General features: G+C 41.4%; 1 protein-coding gene across 1 annotated transcript in view; it reads left to right on the plus strand.

The window, feature by feature from the left end:
- The window catches only part of LOC117985340 (nucleoredoxin-like), a 45219-nt gene extending 21334 nt beyond the window's left edge, over positions 1-23885 (plus strand). The window contains exons 2-7 of the mRNA XM_034972031.2: positions 207-437; positions 699-808; positions 18071-18275; positions 20247-20337; positions 21224-21430; positions 21945-23885. Coding sequence (XP_034827922.1) covers positions 207-437; positions 699-808; positions 18071-18275; positions 20247-20337; positions 21224-21430; positions 21945-22162 — 1062 coding nt within the window. The 3' untranslated portion in view covers positions 22163-23885. The remainder of the gene's footprint in view (positions 1-206; positions 438-698; positions 809-18070; positions 18276-20246; positions 20338-21223; positions 21431-21944) is intronic.
- Positions 23886-24278: the final 393 nt, after the last annotated feature.

Below are 24278 nucleotides of genomic sequence, written 5' to 3' on the forward strand. Positions count from 1 at the left end.
TGTGCGTTGATAGATCAGTCAGTCAGTCAGTCAACTTTTCCTTTTATATATATTTAGATACGCGACAGGTCGAGATGGCAATCAGGGAGGGAACGCCCCGCACAGGCCGTGGTGCGAGCGAGCGCGGATGACGTTCGGGGCGAACCCCGCCTCATAACCTGACTATACCTAAAAATAAATTAACAGAATTCTCTTCCTTGTTACAGAGGCGGCTCACCCAAAAATACAGCATCGCAGTGGGAGTCCCAACCCTGGTGATCAGGGGTCGGGCAGTCAGGGATGCCTTACTCAAAGACCCTAAAGGAGAGAGATTCCCCTGGCCTGCACCTCCTCTAGACGAGGTGTTAAGAGGAGTGGAGCTAGAAGGGGAAGAGAAGAGAAAATACGAGGACTTACCCCCCGATGCTGTCAGGGTCTTCTACTTTGCTGCTCATTGGGTAAGGTCTAGTTCAGTTTGCATTGCCCGTAGCTCGTCCGTGCTCAAGATTTGCAAGCAAGTATTAACTACAGAGGAATGTGCAGTGTTCAGACAAGCCGCCAAGCGCTTACGAGCACGAAGAAACCAATATTGTAAGTGTTTTTTCTTTTTGTGTGGAAATAAATAATAAGAATAATAATAATAATAAGCCATTCTTAGTCAAGATGTCGTTCGACGAAGTTGTGTTGGACGTACCATGTATCCTGTTGTTTGTTCGCAGTGTCCGCCGTGCCGCTCGTTCTCGCCCAGTCTGTGCGCAGCATTATCTGCGGTGCGCAAGAGGAGGGCCAAGTACGCCAACACGCAGCTCATCGTCGTGTCCAGCGATAGGTGAGCACCCTCACTCATTTACCATATCTTTTATACCTAGTGATAGTCGAGCCCAGCTGAGCTGGATTCGGCAGCTTAGGTTAGCCGCTGAATCCATCTCGGCTGGGCTGCGTTCGGGAAGCTTCGAGATGTCTTCTCGTCCAAAATTCCTCAGCGCTTGAAGACCAGTCTTCGAACAGTGCGTGTTGCCAGTGATGGCATATGGATCCGAGACATGATCGCTCATAGAAAGCTCAGAGTCGCTCAGCGCGCGATGGACCTTATTTGTGATGTGGATATCATTCCTGCAAGAATTCTTTAGCTTTCATGATTGAGAAAACCTATTTCTAGTTTCTACGGATCATCTGAAATTAGTGAAATTCCAAAGTCTGTTGAAGTCTCGCATATTTAGGTAAGTCAATCAAATTTTAAACTAGGTTAGGGTGCGGACTGCGGGTGCGGTCGTCAAAACAGCTTTTTACGAGTCCGATAAGGGAATTGGGGAGCGAGGTGGAGGGCCAAGGGGAGGTAACTTCGTCAGTTGTTGCTCAAACAATGCCACGGAATTCGATTTGCCTAAACTTACTCCTCGCGAACCATCGAGCATCACGCCTAGTATGGCAACAAATTTATAAAAAAACCTATAATTTATCTTCACCCACAAGAGGAGTTGCTTTTTTCACAAAATTGATTCGACGAATAGCCAATGGAAATCGGTCCTTATCAGATTGTAAGTTCAATTAGTAGCATTATAATTAAATAATAAATAAATAAATAAAACGTTTATTTTTCAATCATCTAGTTACACACATACATGGGTTTGATCTTGAACAATTTGCGTGCTTGTTGCAATAAGCATATACAATATTAAGAATGGTACAAGATCAAGAACTGGCTATCCTAGCTAGATTTTTAGATCTGTGTTAAGGATAGCCAGCCCTCTCCCTCGGTTATCTAAAAAGTAAATAAATTAGTGCACAAGCACAAATCAATTATTGCAGAAAGTTGTTGTTCTGTAACGTTTTACATTTAAATAAACGTATGAACCTAGATTGTGCAAAGGAAAACTATAGCTGTGTGCGTGTGTGTGTGTGTGTGTGTGTGGGTGTGTGAGTGTGTGTGGATGTGTGTGTGTAAGTGTAAATGTGTAGGGGTAAGTAATAAAGTGTCTAAAATCTAACTGAAATTAAGTAATGTTGCGTAAGTAAATTAAAATAATAAATAAATAAAATATATTTATTTCTATTCACTTTAATTATTATTATAAATAATGCGTGCTGAATATAAAATTGATATAAGTTCTGAATCATTGTTTAGGGCGGCTGTGTATAAAGTTCAAGTACCTCTACTTGAACTTAACTATTGGTTGCCAATCAACAATAGGAGATGGCTTTCTAAGATCGTTTAAGATACAGAACGTTTTTATTTTATACTTTTGACCTATTGGTCCAGTAACATTGTTAAAGGGGAAACTTTGCGCATAGCATCTCCCTCTCGACGCAAGGTGCGTTTTATCATAAACTCAACTCGGCGAATAAAAGTGGAAATAAATCGTTCGTCATTGGATTGTACGTTCAGTTAGACCCTGCACCGTGTTTGTGCGTGTTGAATATAAATAGATACTTAGCAGCTGGGGTCTGGGGCCTGGGGCCTGGGCCCGTTCGTGAACATGACACGCGATTTGCGGTTTTGTGGTTCGTTTCATAAAAAATACTTTTTTAGTAGGTATGTCGGGCTTGATTCAAAAACATTCGAGTCTAACTCACTTTTTAGGGTTCCGTAGTAAACAAGGAATCCTTATAGTTTCGCCATGTCCGTCCGTCCGTCCTAGGTTAATCTCAGAGACCATTAGTGCTAGAAATCTGTAATTTGGCATGGGTATAATATATAAATCACGCCGACAAAGTGGTGAATTAAAATTTTGATAAAAATATTTTTTTAGGGTAGCTCCCCTACATGTAAAGTGGGGATGAACTTTTTTTTCTCGTCTACCCCATAGTGTGGGGTATCGTTGAATAGGTCTTTTAAAAATACTGTGGGTCTTTTTTGATTACTAAGTAGATCCATTTGTAACATTGTTTTAAAGTGTTAATTTTTTTTTAATAGAGTCAAGTGTCGTGTCGTCGTTTCCCCCCCCCCCCCTCCCCCTCCCCTCTATCAGCCAAATGGTACTATAGGAACGTAAAAAAATTCACAGCAGTAGTATATTTTATCAATTTTAAAGGAAAACTATCATGGTTAAGTAGGGTTCACAGGTTAAGGAGATACATCTGTTTTTCGAGGATTGTGACTACGGAACCCTACACTGCGCGTGGCCCGCCACGCACTTGGGCGGTTTTTTTTCGTTGGGAAATCCTCATGGACACCACCGCGCCGGGCAAGCACGGAGGTTATGTCGGGCTGTTACCGACAAACCCCACGGTGTTCCACGTAACGCCATTAGGTAACTTTTGAGGTTGTGTTCTTTAATCTATAAGTAGGTACCTATATACCTACCTAGTTTGAATTTGTGTAAAGTAGGAATATTGTAAAACATTCAAAAAAACCTTTTTTACAAGTTTCATACTTAGAACAGTTCTTGATTATCTACGTACAAACAAAACTAAAAATTACTTTTGTTGAAATACTTAGATCGAAGTTTTAGCAAATAAAAAAATACGCGCTTGATAGTCGAGCTTAGAAAGAGAAAATCATTGCAATTAATTTCTATGGAATAAAAACTAAGTAATTCCCGTTTCCACACAATAGTAATATGCGCCATTGTAGTGCATTGTTGGATATAATGCCATTGTGTGCATTGTTGTGTGGATCACCTCACCTCTGCGCGTACAAACTTAATGCGTGCTAAAACTAACCTATCACCTAGGGTATTCAACTATAATAATGAGTTTTTTCCTGAATCTAGTCAGATAAAACTATTATTTTATTTTATTTGTTAAAAGAACCGCCCACTAAATTACACACTTAAAATTACATAAGCTAATATTTGCAGGATAATTCAAAAACTATGATACATAAAAATAAATAAAAATCTGTTTTAGAATGCACAGGTGAAGACCTTTCATATGATACCCCACTTGATATAGTTATCTTACTTCGAAAATTGAAATTACTAATTATTAGTCCATGACCACCATTTAATTTTTTTTGTGTGATGTAATCACAAATTCGCGGTTTTCAGATTTCTCCCCTAATGTCTGCTATAAGATTTACCTACCTGCCAATCTTCATGATTTTAAGTCAACGGGAAGTACCCTGTAGGTTTCTTGACAGACCGACAGAGACACAGACAACAAAGTGATCCTATAAGGGTTCCAATTTTCCTTTTCAGGTACGGCAACCCTAAAAAAGGCAAGTCGAGGCTGCTCTGAGGTTTCTGAAATGACGAAGCTATATCATCATCATCATCAACCGATAGACGTCCACTGCTGGACATAGGTTTCTTGTAGGGACTTCCACACGCCACGGTCTTGCGCCGCCGCCATCCAGCGGCTCCCTGCGACTCGTCTGATGTCGTCCGTCCACCTAGTGGGGGGTCTTCCGGTGCGAGGTCGCCATTCCAGCACCTTGAGACCCCAACGTCTATCGGTTTTACGAACTATCTTCTTCTTCGCTCTGGGCTGGTTTCCGCACTTAAACGTTTCCGTCTGTTGTGCGTCGAACACGTTTACGAACTATGTGCCCTGCACATATAAATGCCAAGCTATATAAAAGCCAATGAAGATGCAGAGCACGTAGAATGCGCGTTAAATATCACACAAACCGTTAAATGTAGCGTTTGAGACGGTCTCCCTTCGAAATAATTACAATCTACCCTCGTCCCTCATAAAATTCAATGGCGGGTCGGGGTAATCCGAAACGCTCAGGGCTTATCAAGAACTTCTCAGGGCAAAGGGACAAGGGAACTGACACGTCTGAACTTCTGAAGCCAATTTCTTCGTCATCTAAATATAAGGTTGCTGACTGACTGATTGATTTATCAACGCACAGCTCAAACTACTGGACGGATCGGGCTGTTTGGCATGCTGCCAACTATTATGGCGTCCGCTAAGTACCTAACTCCAAAAAATACCCGGGATCGAACCCGTGACTCTCCGACCAAGAGGCAGACGTCTTAACCACTAGGTTATCACCAGTGGCGTGCAGCTCTTAGAGGCATCAAAGCGCTGCTTACCCTAATTTAAATATATCAATGCTAATTTATTATGAACTGACAGTAAATAGGTAATTATTATTTATCTAACTAATGCCTACCCTGACTTCAACCCCCTGTGCACGCCACTGGTTATCACCATTGTCACCGTTTATAATATTAGTATGGATCTGTCTCCATTCCGCTCTCCAATACTTACTCCGAGAATACAAAGCTCGAAGAATCATTACTACTGGTAAAACTTTTGATATCATTCCATGAAACTGCTTAAACACAAAAACTTTGACGACCTCCCTGGCGCAGTGGTGAGCGCTGTGGTCTTAAGAGTGGGAGGTCCCGGGTTCGATTCCTGGCAGGGGTTTGGAATTTTATAATTTCTAAATTTCTGGTCTGGTCTGGTGGGAGGCTTCGGCCGTGGCTAGTTACCACCCTACCGGCAAAGCCGTGCCGCCAAGCGATTTAGCGTTCCGGTACGATGCCGTGTAGAAACCAAAGGGGTATGGGTTTAATAAAAACTGCCGTACCCCTTCCAGGTTAGCCCGCTATCATCTTAGACTGCATCATCACTTACCACCAGGTGAGATTGCAGTCAAGGGCTAACTTGTATCTAAAAAAAAAAAAAAAAAAAAAAAAAAAAACTTTAAAGCATAACGAAAGATGGGAAAAACTCATTGGACTGAGAAGCTTACAAAAGTACCTCGTAATCAAACCACGAAACTATTTGTGTATGGCGTTGGGTGGTCATGTTTTTGTGGTGCCGTCTGAATACTTGAAGTCGTTGTCCAGAATGTCGCCTCGGTGTAATTAGATACACTTTTCTGGGTTGGAAAATTCATTTATATTACTGGTATCAGGCGAGTTTTATACGACGACTAGCTTATGCTCGCGACTTCGTCCGCGTGGACTACACAAATTTCAAACCCCTATTTCACCCCCTTAGGGGTTGAATTTTCAAAAATCCTTTCTTAGCGGATGCCTACGTTATAATAGCTATCCGCATGCCAAATTTCAGCCCGATCCGTCCAGTAGTTTGAGCTGTGCGTTGATAGATCAGTCAGTCAGTCACCTTTTGCTTTTATATATTTAAGAATTACTGGTATCAGGCGAGTTTTATACGACGACTAGCTTATGCTCGCGACTTCGTCCGCGTGGACTACACAAATTTCAAACCCCTATTTCACCCCCTTAAGGGTGGAATTTTCAAAAATCCTTTCTTAGCGGATGCCTACGTTATAATAGCTATCCGCATGCCAAATTTCAGCCCGATCCGTCCAGTAGTTTGAGCTGTGCGTTGATAGATCAGTCAGTCAGTCAGTCAGTCAGTCAGTTACCTTTTGCTTTTATATATTTAGATTTTGTTTTCATGCAAAACCTTGTACATGCGTACTCTTGAGTTTTCTCCGTGTATAAAGCTTACAAACTAAAGATTACAATGTTCCCCTACTTCCACACCTTCACGGGTCCATTCAGAAAACACCATAATTTTAATAGCTTTTTTTTAGATTCGTTCGCAATACGCATATACTCGTGTAGTTGTTCAGCGAACGTATAAAGTTTTTTCAGGACTCCCCTCGGCGATACTCTACAGCACTCTGCAGCGATCCTGTCTGCGAGTTGCTACATTGTTTCACTAATTGGCCTTCTGGCAACTTGCGCCGCGCCATTTCACGGACCCTTCGCCTCGGTCTCGCCTCTTGTGCCTTCGCCTCGCCTCGGCCTCGCTCGCATTGAAACATACCATCTGAAACAACATTTTTAAGAGCGACGCACAAGCGATGATATAATTATAAGGTATTATTTACGGACAATTAAAAATTTATACTTTTTGGTATTTACGCTGTCTGGTTTCTTCGTTTAATTACTTTTTTATCTCAGTTACACAATCTTACTTTGGTGGTAAAGTCCTGCATTAAATTTTAAGCAAACTGAGCCAAGAGCAGGGAATAAGTGGTACAACCCTCTGAAATATCTGAGCACCTCGCTGGAATGCGCTTCCCCTCGTGCATCCCCGCAGCTCGCCCAATATTGGCCTATCCAGTACCCAGAGTATATAAACACTACGTTCTACCAGTACCGTTGCCAGTACCAGTGCCAGTACCGTTGCCAATGCAAGCACGTTGCATGACGTCATTAAGCCAGTAGGGCGATTGCCTAAAACCTCCATCAATCATTATTACAATGTCAATTGTTGTGAGTAGCTGAATTTGTACGATTCTTGTTGCAACAATGCATTGTAAATCTTCTTCTTCTTCTATCTTCTATCTTCTATCTATATATATAAAAGGAAAAGGTGACTGACTGACTGACTGACTGACTGAATGACTGACTGACTGATCTATCAACGCACAGCTCAAACTACTGGACGGATCGGGCTGAAATTTGGCATGCAGATAGCTATTATGACGTAGGCATCCGCTAAGAAAGGATTTTTGAAAATTCAACTCCTAAGGGGGTGAAATAGGGTTTTGAAATTTTGTAGTCCACGCGGACGAAGTCGCGAGCATAAGCTAGTAAAAAATAAAATAAAAATCTTTTTTATTCGTATAAACTTTTACAAGCACTTACGAATAGTCGGATGCATCTACCACTGGTTCGGAATGCCTTTCCTACCGAGAAGAACCAGCAAGAAACTCGGCGGTTGCTCTTTTCAAATATTTGATATAGGTACAAGATTATATGCCATGTATAAAATAGTATTTGCAGTCTTGTAGCCAATAGTGAGCGAGCGTCAACCAATCAGAGGTGATTGCGATCGAGACTTTGTAGCTGTCATTCTCCCGCAATCACGCAGTTGGTTCTCAGTGGCCCTACCGCGGTTGTTTGACAACTACAATGTCACGATCGCAATCATCTCTGATTGGTTAATGCTCGCTCACTATTGGCCACAATGCATTGTTGCAACAAGAATCGCACAAATTCAGCCAATCAGAACAATTTAGATTGTAATAATGATTGATGCAGGTTTTAGACAATCGCCCTACAGTTATTTCCGACGGATTGTAGTTCCATAGAGCTTTATAAAAGGTTACAGTGTTCTACTCTAATCTGAAACGCGCGTCGCCGCCTCACGTCGGTCCAGGCCTTAAAGATGAAAGCAAACAGCAGATTGTATAGACAGATAGGTAGGTGGGGAAGGTTTCACGGGGTAGTGCACGGCCAGTATGCAGACTGCAATCAATATTTGACGATTCATTCACCTACCCGTAGGTATATCACGTCGACTCTCTACTCACGGCAGATGTGTTTGACCAACTGTTTTTATTTAGGAACTAGTTTATACCCGCGACTTCGTCCGCGTGGACGGTGGACTACACCAATTTCCCGACGACCTCCCTGGCGCAGTGGTAAGCGCTGTGGTCTTATTAGTGGGAGGTCCCGGGTTCGATTCCTGGCAGGGATTTGGAATTTTATAATTTCTAAATTTCTGGTCTGGCCTGGTGGGAGGCCTCGGCCGTGGCTAGTTACCACCCTACCGGCAAAGCCGTGCCGCCAAGCGATTTAGCGTTCTGGTACGATGCCGTGTAGAAACCAAAGGCGTATGGGTTTAATAAAAACTGCCATACACCTTAGACTGCATCGTCACTTACCATCAGGTGAGATTGCAGTCAAGGGCTAACTTGTATCTGAATAAAAAAAAATAAAAAAAAAATTCTAACTCCTATTTTACCCCCTTAGGGCTTGAATTTTCAAAAATCCTTTCTTAGCGGATGCTTTTTTTTGACGGGGGGGAAATCTGTTATATGGGATTTCTACCCACTAAAACCCTAAGGGGGTTTAAACAAACATCAGTATAGTCAAGAGTGAATAGGCATCTTCTAGGCAAGCGCGCTCCATCTAAGGCTGCATCATCACTTGCCACTAGGTGTGATTGCAGCCAAGCACTAGTCTATAAATTAAAAAAATTAAAAAAGTATTTTCAATTTTTAAAGTAAGATAATTATACCAAGTGGGCTATCATAATATGAAAGGGCTTTACCTGTACATTCTAAACCAATTTTTTTTTTTTATTTAGATACAAGTTAGCCCTTGACTGCAATCTCACGTGGTGGTAAGTGATGATGCAGTCTAAGATGATAGCGGGCTAACCTGGAAGGGGTTTGGCAGTTTTTATTAAACCCATACCCCTTTGGTTTCTACACGGCATCGTACCGGAACGCTAAATCGCTTGGCGGCACGGCTTTGCCGGTAGGGTGGTAACTAGCCACGGCCGAAGCCTTCCACCAGACCAGACCAGAAATTTAGAAATTATAAAATTCCAAACCCCTGCCAGGAATCGAACCCGAGACCTCCCACTATTAAGACCACAGCGCTCACCACTGCGCCAGGGAGGTCGTTTATTTTTATGCGTAATGGTTTTTGATTTATCGCGCAAAATGTCGTAAAAAATATCCGAGTATGTCTGTTACGGCTCGCATTTGGCCGACTTTTTTTTAATTACTTGTTTTCTTCTCTCCTGTAAAGGAAAAGTCACCCAAAATTACCATAAAGAACTGAATAAAGTACTTAATTCATTCTGTCACGAGACACGACGACGGGTTACTTTAATGAACGAGAAAAGTTTCAGCATTATATTCCGCCAGAGACAACAACATTGCGTACCTACTCCGAAATGTATTAAATTACATCCACTCGCTTTATATTGTTTTTCTTTTGCATTTTCCGATAATTATTATGTTTTTGTTTTTGTAACATCTGCACTGTTTACCCTCATTCGCAATCATCATCATCATGAGCAACCCATGAACGGCTCACTACAGAGCACAGGTCTCCTCTCAAAATGAGAAGGGTTTGGCCATAGTGGTGGACTGGCCAAGTGCGGATCGGCAGACTTTACACGCCTTTGAGAACATTATGAAGAGCTCTCAGGCATGCAAGTGACCTCACGATGTTTTTCGAGTGATAATTACTAATGATTTTAAGCTTATTTCATGGTTTAACGACATATTTTAATGTAACGGGTTCATACCACGATTAATTTGATGTATTTATTTGTCAATATTTCAACCCATACGAGTACCTATGTATGCAAAAATCACGCGGGAGAACTTCAATAATTTAAAATCATTTATTAAAATTCCAATCGATGTATAACAAGAATCTGACTTAATGTTAATGAAAAGCTCCTTTGAAAAGGCATGAAAGAGCCCTATAGGTACCCGTGTCAAGCTGGAGTGTAATTCCAGCCAAAGTTCACAAAAGGGAAAATTTCAGCTCCCTGCCAAACGTCGGCCGCGCCGCAGACAAATTTCTTTTGGAGCTTTGAATACAAAAACGTACCTACTTAGTGCAATTTTTTTGATGCTTTTGTGTATTGCACTGTCTGATGGACAACGTTGGATGATTTCTATGTTGCTGCCTCTAGTTCTGAGTAAATTACAATTTTATAATTATTCTAGTACCCTAAGACCTATACCACTTTTTAATACGCCTTACTCACAACCTTGAATGGGAAGCTGGAAAAAATCTCTGTTTAGAGATATGCATTTCCAATGTAACTTAATTTATTACTACTAGGTAACTACAATTTCGGTACATGTAAAATAAAAATAAAACACAAAATCTAAGTTCAAGCTGGCGCCGAGCCGCTGCAAAAAATAGTTTTTGAACTATCGCCAAAAAACGTGGGAATTTTCACAACTAAGTAATATTTCTAAAAAAGAATACTAAGTAAACACAAAGGACCAAGGTTTTTAGTTAGCAAACTTTTTTAGAAACATAAATTTTTATAAATTCCCAATTTTTATGGCGAAAATAATTTTCCAGTTATCTAATGGCTTTTTACTCAAAAGACGGCAGTGCGGATGACATTACCTACGTTTGTAAAAAATCGTTCATTGCTCTTTAAATATTTTATTTTATTTTATATCAATGGTTAACAAATAAACTATTATTAAACTTAAATCTAAAAAAAAAACATTAAATTAAAACTAAAATAAATTAAATTAAATCTAAAACCTCGTCGAGAGCACCGCAGCGAGGCATTGTACCCAAGATGCTGGCAGCATTACCCCTTTGGATGGCCAAACTAATTCTTTGACCAAGGTAGCTGCCAGCTCTCGGCTCCCCGGTTGACTCGATAACTCTTTTCGCAATTTCTTCAAAAAGAGCTCGAGCCCCCGGGCCCAACGGCCCCAAGGTCTCCACACCAAAAGGCACGAATACGAAGCTCCCATCGAGGTTTTCATATTTGCGCCTCTTGGCCTGTTCGGCGCTCTTTAAATGAAATACAAAATCTTTGTTTAAAAAGTGAAGACCAATTCATACGCTTGTGTGCGTCACGCACAGGCGTAGACGATTACGCATATAATGCACTTTTTGATACTTTAAACTATTTTTCATGATACTTAGGAGGAATAAGGTGCAGCTTAGTAACATTTTTTGAAAATTAATTGATATGTTTGTGCTGTGTAGTACAATTACAACCTTATTGGAAAATCTGTATGCAAACAAGGCAAACAGTGAAAACGTCAATAGGTATCACCATTAAACCATGCCAAGCCCCTACAGAGAGGGGTATTATCGGATACGCCATTTTTTTATCGTATTTTTAATTTCACCCTCAAAGGTGGAAGGGTTATATTTTGACGTTTGCGGTGGTGTGCGGAGTTAACCTCCACTCCACTTTTTGCGTATCTTTTGTTGAGCCACCGTCAAAAAAGATGCTGTCGAATGATTGAACTTTTCTCTTCCATTTTTATCCACTGCTTTCCATTCTAGATAGGTATGTATAAGTCCCGCAAATCGCTAATGCGCGTGGCCGCCATTATAGTGACGTCAGCAGTAGACTGAAGTTTCGAGCTGATGGTAGGTATATTTTTATTTCGGCTGACGTCAAAATGACGTCATTTTGATGTTAATGAGACATGGTTCCAGTGCAATAGCAATCTGTGGGACTTATATATCTTACGGCCGCACTCAGAGTCGCTTAATCGTTACTTAAGGCATGAATTAGTATGGATAAGGAATGCCTTAAGTAACGATTAAGCGACTCTGAGTGTGACTGTTAGTAGCTTAAAGCTTTAGCGCATAACAGCGCAGTGTTGACGACATCAGACGAGTCGCAGGGAGCCGCTGGACGGCGGCGGCGCAAGACCGTGGCGTGGACATAGGTCTCTTGTAGGGACTTCCACACGCTGTGAACGTTTATCGGTTGCTGATGAATGATGATGATGAAAAGCTTAAGTCAGTGATAGCCTTGTGGTTAAGACGTCAGCCTTCTCTTCGGGAGGTCGTTATTCGATACCGGGCAAAGCACCTCACTTTTAAGCAGTTAAATATCACCTTATGGTTTGACGGTGAGGGAAAACATCGTGGGGAAACTTGTGTGCCTGAGAGTTCATCATAATGTTGTCAAAGGTGTGTGAAGTCTGCCAATCCGTTGTCATGCTGATCAACCATGGACCAGGACCAAACCATTTTCATTCTGAGAGGGGACCCGTGCTCAGTAGTGTGCCTGCGATGGGTTGATCATGATGATGATGGAAAAGTTTTAAACTGACTAGCTTATGCTCGCAACTTACTCCGCGTGGACTACACAAATTTCGAACCCCTATTTCACCCCCTTAGGGGTTGAATTTTCAAAGATTCTTTCTTAGCGGATGTCTACGTCATAATGGCTATCTGCAAGCCTTTCAGTCTGATCCGTCCAGTAGTTTGAGCTGTGCGTTGATAGATCAGTCAGTCAGTCAGTGAGTCACCTTTTCGTTTTATATATTTAGATTAAAGATTAATAAAGTTTAATAAAGATTAAGGAGAGTTATTTACATTAAGTATTACTCAACATAAAACAACAATGACTTAGCCTGAATAGAGAGTTACTTCATTCATTCCGATGTGATCGCACAATTTACCCCGCCGGGTGTGGAGCGGGGTAATACGGTCATAAAACCTAGAAGGGGGTAATAGGCACCGCCATATTCCGGGTGACGCTGTATAATAAACGGGGCACGACGGTTTATTGGAACCATAAATCCTGGAACACCCTGTTTGTTTATTTAGATTTACTCGTACATTTGTGGAAATATTCCATCATCATTTTCATCAACCCATGGCCGGCTCACTACTGAGCACGGATTCTTTGGGTGACTGTGAGATAAGTCGGATAAGCTCCGAAAACATGGATCAGAGAAAAAGTTGCTGTTTTTATTTTTAATAATATTAGCTATGTTTATTATGACTAACATTACCTACTCTTTAGCGTAAAGCTTGAAGGTACGGCAATAGTGCAACGGGTGGGGTTTGAACCGGCGACCTTTCAGATTTCAGTCCGCTCCTTTAACCGTTGAGCTATTGAGGCTCTATGACTATATATAGGGCTATGACTATACTATAAGCCTCATAAAAAAGCTCAGAGTCACTCAGTGGGCGGGAGGGAGCTATGCTTGGAGTTTCTCTACGTGATCACATCAGATATAAGACGATCCGTAGGAGTACCAGAGTAACCGACATAGGGTCAACAGGTTGCGAAGCTGAAATAATGGGCAGGTACGAATAACAGAAAGACGTAGGTCTCAAGGTGCTAGAATGGCGACCTTGCGCCGGAAGACGCATGCTCTGGAAGACCCTCACTGGCCGCTGGATGCCGGCACGGCCGCCCAAGACCATGCCGTGTCGAAGTCCCTACAAGACACCTATGTCCAGCAGTGGACATCTATCGGTTGACGGTATTAAACCAAAGGCACACGCCCTACGTAGCGCATTTTGCCGTAGCATTCCTTTATTTCTAACCATATACAAGACAAAAAAAATCTTTACATAAAATATGAATATACAAGTAGATAAGTATCTACATTATAAATTGCGATAAAGATAAACATCTCCAGTCAGCAAGAAAAAATATGGGAAAACTTAGCTCAATAATGAAAACGAGAATTCCACTGGGAGTGGAAAATTTACGAATGAAGATTATTTATTATTGCAGTGTAATGACTCCTTCCTCGTTGGCGACTCCGTATCGATCCTGCTCCTCATTCTTTTTGTGCTATCTTAGCAAGTGGCATCTTGCTTTATTGAAGTTAAAACTTTATTAGTAGGTTTACTTGCCTGTTGCGATTTGAAACTCGATGTAAGGTAAAAACTGACTAAGTACGAGTCGGACTCGCGCCATAGGGTACCGTATCATTATCTATAAAAACTCACGTTTATTGTATCGGCAAAAAATCACGTTTGTTGTATGGGGTTCCCCCTTAAATATTTATTTTATTCTGTTTTTAGTATTTGTTGTTATACCGGCAAAATACAGCATTTGTGAAAATTTGAACTGTCACAGTCAACATCTCACGGTTCATGAAATGACAGACGGACGGACAGACGGACAGCGGAGTCTTAGTTGGGCCCTGTTTTACCCTTGGGTACGGAACCCTAAAAACGACATTATTTTAAAAACCAACACATAGGTACAAGTTATAGGCCTGCAGGTACTTACACCGATTTCTCCGAGATTTCTGGACCGATTTGAAATTTTTTTTCACGTCACCCTTTGCACTTGACGACCCCTTGCAAGTTCAAAATAACGCCCCCCGCATAGTGCGGAGCGTGCAATTAATACGCCCACAAAGTCCAAAGCTCTCGAGCCTAGATCTAAAGAGAGGGGCATTATTGCTACTTTTAAAAATCATTTTCATTTGGTGAAATTATAATTTTTCTTCACAGTGATTTCTCGGGCGATTTTCCAATTTTCACACTTACAATCGTTTGGAATATTCATTTAACTAGGCATTATAATCAAGATCAATATAGATAACTAACTAGTACACGGCAGAATGAGCGGTAGAAAATAATGTACATCGGCCTTTAGAATGACATTTCGGCTTTGTAGAGCGTTGTCTCTGTCACTCTGAGTTAATGTAACAATTTTTAAACTTTGTGAGGTTTTGATTCGTGATTTAACACAAGCTTTAGGTAAGGTAGCAAATGCTACATATGAAAATGCTTTTACATGATTTTTCACATGCGACCTGTGAAATGGGCCATCTCTACTGTAATCACGACCCTTGACTACTGTCGCAGTCGACTTTTATCACTCGAACCCTTCAGAAGGATCATTTGCGAAATGAAAAAAATGAAAATGAAAATGAAAATCTTTTTTATTCGTATAAACTTTTACAAGTGCTTTACGAATAGTCGGATGCATCTACCACTGGTTCGGAATGCCTTTCCTGCCGAGAAGAACCAGCAAGAAACTCGGCGGTTGCTCTTTTCAAATATTTGCAAATGCAAGCTGACTGCACCTTGCTAATTGATAACGAATTGGTTTAATGATAGTACTTCCCTTTACAAAGAGCTCTATGATTCAGTTCTAAGTTCTGTAATGTAAAAAAAATCCAGCAAAGTTTTCTTTGAATCATGAAACCCATATTATAAATGCGAAAGTGTATTGTTTGTTGACCGTTGGTTTGTCCTTCAATCACGTCGCAACGGAGAGAAACCATTCCCGCGGGAATTTCAAAAACCTTAATTTTTTTAATTCACTGCTAGACGATGCCCGCACATCGTCCACGTGAATTTAGGTTTTTAAAAATCCCGTGGGAACTCTTAGATTTTCCGGGGCAAAATAGCCTATGTCCGTCTTCGAGATGCTATCTCGGACCAAATTTCGTCAAAATTTTCTATCTAATTTAATTTAATTTAATTTAATTCAATTCTTTATTTAATAAGGCAACAAAGACCCATATTTTGTTAGTACACATATAATGCTTAAAAAACTATGTTAGTATATTTTGTTAGTATAATGCTTAAAAACTATGTTAGTATAAACATTTTATTATTATTTTATTTTTACAACAGCTATCATAATAGGGCGCAAACAATTAGACTTTGGGATCACTTTCAAGCCCTCGTCCGGTCAATACTCTGCGTATTTACCGGACGAGAACTTGAATGAAATGCTGGAGAATTGGCGTATCCAGCTTTCCCGCCATCATATTCAGGATACTGTTGGAGCTCGAACGCAGCCTTGCCAGGATGGATGACGTCCTTTTCCTTATTATGGCATAGAAATCATCCGTTCGTGCTTCTGCAAACATGCCTGACGCCGAACAAAACCGCGGCAAGCCCAACAGTATCCTGAAACCATTGTTGTATTGCACCCTCAGCGTGTCGAGTGCCTTTTGAGTGTAGTTAGTCCACAGGCCCCCCGTGTAGAAGGTTTGACAGTAAGCTTTAAATAGCGTAATTTTTGCTTCCTTACTACATCGGGCGAACCTGCGGGCCAACATATTACACCTTACAGCTAAGGCTCTTCGTTCTCGTTCTATGTCCGCCTGATCCTTAAGGTCCTCCGTAACATAGTGACCTAGATATTTGAACTTGGTGACACGTTTCAATAAAGTACCATTGAGCGCGATACTAGGCTCGTATTGCACTTGCTTACGGGGGGCCTTAAAGATCAGGTATTCACTTTTGGCCACGTTATATACTAACCCATGTCTAGCAGCGTACTCCTCACAGGATTGAAGCAGCTCTCTAATCGAGCCGGCCGTGGGACCCAACAACACCATGTCGTCAGCATAGCTTAGATTATTTACGCAGACGTTGTCTATCCAGCAGCCGATTGGCTTTTTGCTGAGTTCCACGATCAGCTCGTTCACGTACAGGTTGAAGAGCTTAGGCGAGGTCAACCCCCCTGCCTCACCCCGCACTCCAACCTGTACGGATCAGAGAGCTCCCTTCCCCACCGAACACTGTTTAACTGGTTTGCGTACCAAAATCGCATAATACTAAGCAACTCCGGTTGTACGCCTGCTTGCTTCATCTTTTCCCAAAGCACATCGTATGACACTAAATCAAAAGCTTTGGAAAGATCAAGGAAACAGGCGTACACCGGCGTCTTCCGACTGGTATAGTATTGGACAGTCTGCTTCAGGCTTAATATCGCGGTTTCCGTAGAAAGTCCAGGCCGAAATCCAAACTGCGCGTCATGAAATTGAAGCGTCTCGCTGAGCTTTCTGTCAATCAGACTATCCAATACCTTGGCAACTATGGTAGCAAGCGATATGGGTCTATAATTAGACCGGTCAGAAATGTCACCCGTCTTGTTTTTAACAATGGGGACCACTATAGTTCTCATCATGCTCAAAGGGATATATGTGTGACTAATACAGAGCGAGTAAAACATCGACAACACCCTTGGTAAGTGAAAGCCCGCGTATTTCAGATGTTCGATGCTGAGGCTGTCGTGTCCAGGTGATTTTCCCCTGGTCATTTTGTTTATCATTTCTGAGACTTGCTTAGCTGAGAAACGCATTAGCTCCTTGTCACCACATACCTCACCATCAACCACCCCCCTCGACGGCCCCAGCGGTGATGAGACCTTAAAGTGATCCCGAAACATATTCGCGATATCTAAGTAATCTAACTCTGTCTGATAAGAATAAATTCAAACTGGCTCAAGTAATCAAATCAATCTTTATTTGCTCAAATGTAGGTTTACAAGATGTTTTACAATAACTACTGTACTGAGTACTGCCTAACTACGTATATTCGCCATGGGGATTATGGGAAACCTCACAAAGCCCATATAAACCACCGCTATTTTGCTTCAGCGCACGCATTAGATGCCGCGTCCAGATTTATGTTATGACCCCATAGTTACGTGATATGGGCATTCATTAGCACTAAATCAGAGGGATAGTGCTATAAGTTGACCTCGCCTACCAAAAGAAAACAACGCTTTAAATTTTGACTCCCAGTTTACATTAGATTTAGAAACTAAAGTACCTACCAGGAGAAAATTATCTATTAGAAATGAAATCTATTATAGAAATAGAAAATTATCTACTTATACTTAGGTACTTATTTCAAAACGTCTTTGGACCCCATGATATATTATTTATGATACTTCCTAATTATTGACAGGTCCCAAACAAGTTTCTCATAATTCCATATTGATAACTCATTACAAAAAGCATCAACAAGTGCTTTTGAATTACCAGGTTCTGAATAAGTACGAACGAGCTGGGAAATCCTATTTTAGGTTTCTTTAGGGATCTAAGTAGGAAGATAGGTTTGGGCTAGAAAAAGATTTTCAGCAGACTTATACTAAAACAGGGATTCATAAGCTTAGGAAGATTCCTTCTGACACACAAAGGAAAAGGGTGGACATCTATTCACTTTAAACATTTTTTTAACAGATCAGAGCAATCCTACGCTCGCACCCTAGCGTCATTGTCATCAGCCAACGCGCTGGCCATCCCCTGGTCAGCGAGCGACGCACGGCTCACTCTGCCAACGGCGTTGGGCGTCGCCGGCATACCAGCGCTGGTCATCACCGACGCCAACGGCAAAGTGCTCACCGCTAACGGGAGACAGCACCTCGCTGCTGACCCACTTGGACTGGTAAGTGTCTGGATATCATCAGCGTGTGGACATCCACTTTTGGACATAAGCCTTCCCTAATGAGCGCCACCACACCCGTTCCTCACCCTTCCTCGTCCAGCTATTTCGCGCCAACCTCTTTATATCGTCGGCCCATCGTGCTGGAGGGCGCCCCATACTACGCTTGCATATACGCGGTCTCCACTCTAGGACTCTTAGGCCATCGCTTCTACACGCACAGGCCCTACTTACTGCCACTTCAGCTTGCTAATAGTTTAGGGTATCTCGATGACCTTAGTTCTCCTTTTTCTGCTGGGGAAAATTCACTTACGCATCCCGCACAAAGCGGGTATGATGTGGAAAGTATCTTGATAGTGTCATCAATAAAGATATTTCCATTTAAAAAACACAGTTGTATTATTCAAAGCAATTTATTTGCAAAGAGCCAGCTATCAGGCGACGACACGACGGACGCGACGCCTGAATTAAAAGGCTGCTTTAGATACATGAAATTCATAGGAGCGCTAGTTTGTGTCGGACAATCTCATTTACACCGCATTTGCATAACTGCACTGCGCAGCCGCTGTCCTGTCCTGGGAGTCCTGGGACCGAGCCGTTTACTCTTTAGCGGGACTGATATTTGCTTACATTGTTGCCTACAAACTAGGTATTTAGTTCACTGAGCTCTAGGTTTCAAGCCCAAAGAAAATTTTAAGATGGTTCTGGTTTATCTAAAAGCCTAAAGACGGAAGTCTTTAATGAGTGTGTCCTACCTGCATCGATAAAAATGACAAGATATGCCCAAGCGAACAAAATTTTTCACGGTTTTGGAAACAAATAATCAGTTTGAAATCCAGACGTCACTGAGGTTGCATTGGTGCTAAAGCACCAATGAGTTGGTGCTATTTTGTTTGTTGAATAGCCCTGGCCATACGAAGTAATACATAAGCCAATGCCTACCTACCTGTGATGACGTATGGCGCTGAGACGTGGACACTGACAGTTGGTTTTGTCCACAAGTTCAAAGTCGCTCAGCGTGCTATGGAGCGGGCTGTGTTAGGTATCTCTCTGAGGGACAAAATCCGTAACGAGGAAATCCGTCGGAGAACCAAAGTGACTGACATAGCTCAACGAATTAGCCACCTGAAGTGGCAGTGGGCAGGCCACGTCTACCGCAGAACCGATGGCCGATGGGGCAGACGTGTTCTGGAGTGGAGACCGCGTATCGGCAAGCGCAGTGTGGGACGTCCGCCAACCCGCTGGACTGACGACCTTAAGAAGATAACGGGAAGTGGGTGGATGAGGAAGGTAGAGGATCGTGTGTGGTGGCGCGCTCTTGGGAAGGCCTATGTCCAGCAGTGGACGCAAACAGACTGATTGATTGATTATAGTGACATTCCCTACAAGGTACCTATGTCCAGTAGTAGACTTAATTAGTACGGAACCCTTCATGTGCGAGTCGGACTCACAATTGAGCGATTTTTTTTTTTTTTTTTTTATTATTATTTTTGTCTGACTTTATTAGTTACATTTTTTTTTTTTTTTAATACAATAAAACTTAAAGCTAGCCTTATCTAATTACTATATAAATCACGACCGCGTGGAATGGTGCCAAGAATACTGGCTGCATTTCCGCGCTGGACAGCCAGGCTGATCCGCTGCGCAAAAAATGAGCCAGCCCTTCTGTCACCAGTTGAGGCTATTAATCGCGGTGAAATGTCTCGTAAAAAATTTTTAGCACTAAGACTCCATGGCCCCAGGGTCTCCACGGCAAACGGCACAAAAATGTAACTCTCTATAAGAGAGGCATACTTGCGCCGCTTGCCGTTTTCAGCTGTTTCTGCTGCGGCTCCCGGTCTTGATGCTGTCTTCCTGATATGACACGGGGCCAATGTGTCAACGCAAGTTGCGTCCCACATTAGCGCCCGTCCCCGTTCCCAGGGAACCAGCGTCAATCCATCAGGTCTGTTGGATTTTTGTTTGTTTTTCCAGAACTTCCCGTGGGCTCAGCGGCCCGTGTCGGTGCTGAACGAGCAAGCGCTACTCAAGATGGCCCGACACCCGGCTGTCGTGCTGTTTATAGGTAAGTAAGCATAACAAGGCTAATAATCTTGGAATAATAATCTTCTAAATATATAAAAGGAAAAGGTGACTGACTGACTGACTGACTGACTGACTGACTGACTGATCTATCAACGCACAGCTCAAACTACTGGACGGATCGGGCTGAAATTTGGCATGCAGATAGCTATTATGACGTAGGCATCCGCTAAGAAAGGATTTTTGAAAATTCAACCCCTAAAGGGGTGAAACAAGGGTTTGAAATTTGTGTAGTCCACGTGGACGAAGTCGCGAGCATTAGCTAGTTCCAAATAAAAATGTACAATTATCATGATCAGCCCATCGCCGGCTCACTAGTCACTACAGAGCACGGGTCTCCTCTCTAAGTGAAAACGGTTTTGACCATAGTCTATCAGACTGGCCAGTGCGGATTGGCAGACTTTACACACCTTTAAGAACATTATGGAAACGGTTTCCTCACGATGTTTAACTCTGAAAAGTTAGAGGTGCGTCGAACCCCCGACCTCCGATTAGGAGACGGACGTCCTAACCACTCGGCTATCATAATTTAAAACAAGAAAACATTGGTAACACTTTCTTACTAAGTTAAGATAGATCGAATTATGGATCTGGCATAATCGCATAGTGATTAAAAGATCCCAAAAAAAAGTTTTTTTTAAACTTTTTTTTAATAATAAATAAATAAGTAATAAATAAATCATTGATTGTTTCACCAAAATTTACAGTTTTTAATAGAGATAGCGGACAAACGCAGCAGGTGGGTCACCTGATGTTAAGTGATTAACGCCGCCCATGAACATTTGATGCGTTGCCGGCCTTTTAGGAATTTGTTGGTCCGCCCCTTGAATAATCCCATGTTGTAATCTAAAGGGAACTTTCTTGTACAGATGACGAAGACTCCGAGATCGAATTCTCGGAATCAGTCCTGACGCCCTCCGCGGAGTCCTACTACGAAGAGTGCAGCATCCAGTACCCAGGCTTCTGCCCCTACCAGAACTCCTCCGACGACGAGACCATGGACTTCGACTACACCACCACCAAAACCTCTTCCAGAACTAGGAAGAAATCCTTCAAACATGTCATGTTCTACATAGGTATAGTCCGTTTGACACAAAGTTAATATGGCCCGTGAGAACTCATTTTGTACGCATTACACCTTACGCATGACTCTTCTGCTTTTGTGGCAAAACTTTCAAAAAAAAATGTTTTTTTTATCTCACTACCTCGGAAAGGCTTTTTTCGTCGTTTCAAATCTGCGTGGAAAAGTTCATTTTGACAGCTAGCGTGGAGATTCGAAATTCGATAGTGAGATAAAAAGTTGTGTTTCGCACGGCTGCAAAATTATTTGAGCTCGTGCCTTTGAATTCCTCGCTACGCTCAGGATTCTATTTTCTCGTGGCTCATCGCGTTTGTTTGTTTTGTTTGTTTAGAGATAAGCATTTCCAATGTAACTTAATTTATTATTACTTTGTTACAACAATTTTGGTACATGAATAATAAAAATAAATAAATAAATCGCTAGCTCGAAATTCAATAGTAAACACTCACGTCAAATAACAACTTAGCAGCCATGCACATCAAATAACTATTCCTTCTTTCTTTTTCTAGGTGTGGATGGTACTGACAGTGCCGACATGATAAGAGAACACATCGGCCTGGACGACGCCGTGCCCTTGCTGACAGCCATAGACTTCCCCAAGCAACGCATGGTCACCATGAAGTATGGCGATGAAATCACCACGGACTCCGTTCAGAACTTCGTCGATGCTTTTCTCAGCGGGAACGCCGATTTTAAACCTCTCAAGCCTTATAGTGAGAAATGTTAAGTACCTAATTTTCACACCAAAAAAAACCGGCCAACTGCGAGTCAGGCTCGCGCAACGAGGGTTCCGTACTACAGTCGTATTTTTTCGACATTTTGCACGATAATTCAAAAACTATGATGCATAATAAAAATAAATAAAAATCTGTTTTAGAATGCACAAGTAAAGCCCTTTCATATGATACCCCACTTGATATAGTTATCTTACTTCGAAAATTGAAAATACTAATTTTTAGTTCATGACCACAATTTTTTTTATGTGATGTAACAAATTCACGGTTTTTCCCAAAATTTCTGCTATAAGACCCACCTATCTGCCAAATTTCATGATTCTAGGTCAACGGGAAGTACCCTGTAGGTTTCTTGACAGACCGACAGACCGATAGACGGACAGACAGACAGACAACTATGTAATTCTGTAAGGGTTCCGTTTTTTCTTTTGAGGTTCAGAACCATAAAAATTTTTAGGCTGGCGAATAATGAGTAAAAATAAAATAAAACCCGTTAATATTACCTTGCGATATTTAACTTTAGTTTGGTAAAAGTAATACATATATCTGCCTACCGATTCAATAACTCAGTGTCTAACAATGAATGATAGCCACCGAGCTTATTTGACATTTATTTTTAATCCATTGAAGGTTTTCTATGAAAAATTGTTTTAATATCACTCAGTGAAGCAGCAATGTAGAACCAACTTGCATTGTCAAATGAGCTCAGAGGATTCAGTGTTACAGTGCGACAAGGCTATCTTGGCGCGTGGCGCAAATCGGAACTAACGTTGCCGTCAAATGTCCCCTTTGTTCTTTGCCTTTGTTTTCCAACAGCGCCCCCCTGTCAATGTCATTCAAGTGCCAAGATAGCCTTGTCGCACTGTACACACTGAGTTAGCGAATCACCCCGCATGTAAGGCTGACAATATTGACATGATCTCTGAAAGTTAGAGGTGCGTGCCCGGGATCGAATCCTGGACTCCCCTAATAAGAGATTGAACTCTTAAGCACTAAGGCCTATCGACTTACGAATGTAGTGTTAGAGTGAGTTACGATTTTAGAATGTAGATAATGGAATTAGAGAGTTTCAGTAGAAAATGTTTTTAGTAATAGTTTCCATCAAAAAGGCAATTTTAAATTATTTAAATTTGAAAATAAAAATACACTTTTTGTTAATATAATAAGTAGGTAAATAGGAATAGAAACACATTGGGGCCGATTCTCTTGTACACAATCTCTAAACTAAACTAAATTAACGGGTCTATATCTAGTGCTATCCTTTTCCGCAAACAACATTATGAAAGGGATAGATTTAGACGTGGCATTTTAGTTTAGTTTAGAGTTTGTGTACAACGGAATTAGCCACATTCTTTTTAAGTACCTATAAATTGTGTATAGAACGAATGACCAACTTACATAATGGTACCTAATATCTTTAGGGACACTATAACTTAGCAGTCGTCGAGCTGTCAAAAGGCCGTTCTTAAAATGGACAAAGTATAAGAAAAAAATATAACCTATTGTAATACCTAATTTGTTGGCATTTGATAGGGATAGTTGACAATTCCTAACCAATCCATTGAATTATAATGTACTAACGTACCTCAATGAACCAATCACACCTTAGTTAAGTCCATAGGATTATTGTAGAATTTTGTAGTGTCTTTAAATTTTTACTTTTGTATCTGTGATCTGTTTTTTAAAATTAATAAAACATGAATAAAACACTTGATGCATTTATATAACGCGTTTTATTTATTCATGTCCAAATTTATCTACAATCATGGGTCAGCAGCTGTTGTGCATTAAATTATAGTTAACAAATCATAAAGCCAGAAGAAGAACAAAAAAATCATCGGCAATAATTTATTTAGCTGATAAAGAATAACCTGAGGTCGTTTTTTTGAATTCAAAGTAAGAAAGGTTGTACTTACCAACGTCATACCGTAACTTTCAAATCTAGGCGGAAACAATAAGAATTTTGTACATCCATGGCAGAAGGGCAGGAACCTCAGACTAAGAAGCAGTAACAAATATTTGTATTGGCAGCACTGATAGTAGTCTTTATAGTCTATGTTGTGAACGCGCGCCACAGAGGCGCGGGTAACATTGCAAAGCTGTTTAGTT

This window comes from Maniola hyperantus, chromosome 9 (assembly GCF_902806685.2).
Source record: "Maniola hyperantus chromosome 9, iAphHyp1.2, whole genome shotgun sequence".
Lineage (NCBI taxonomy): Eukaryota > Metazoa > Arthropoda > Insecta > Lepidoptera > Nymphalidae > Maniola > Maniola hyperantus.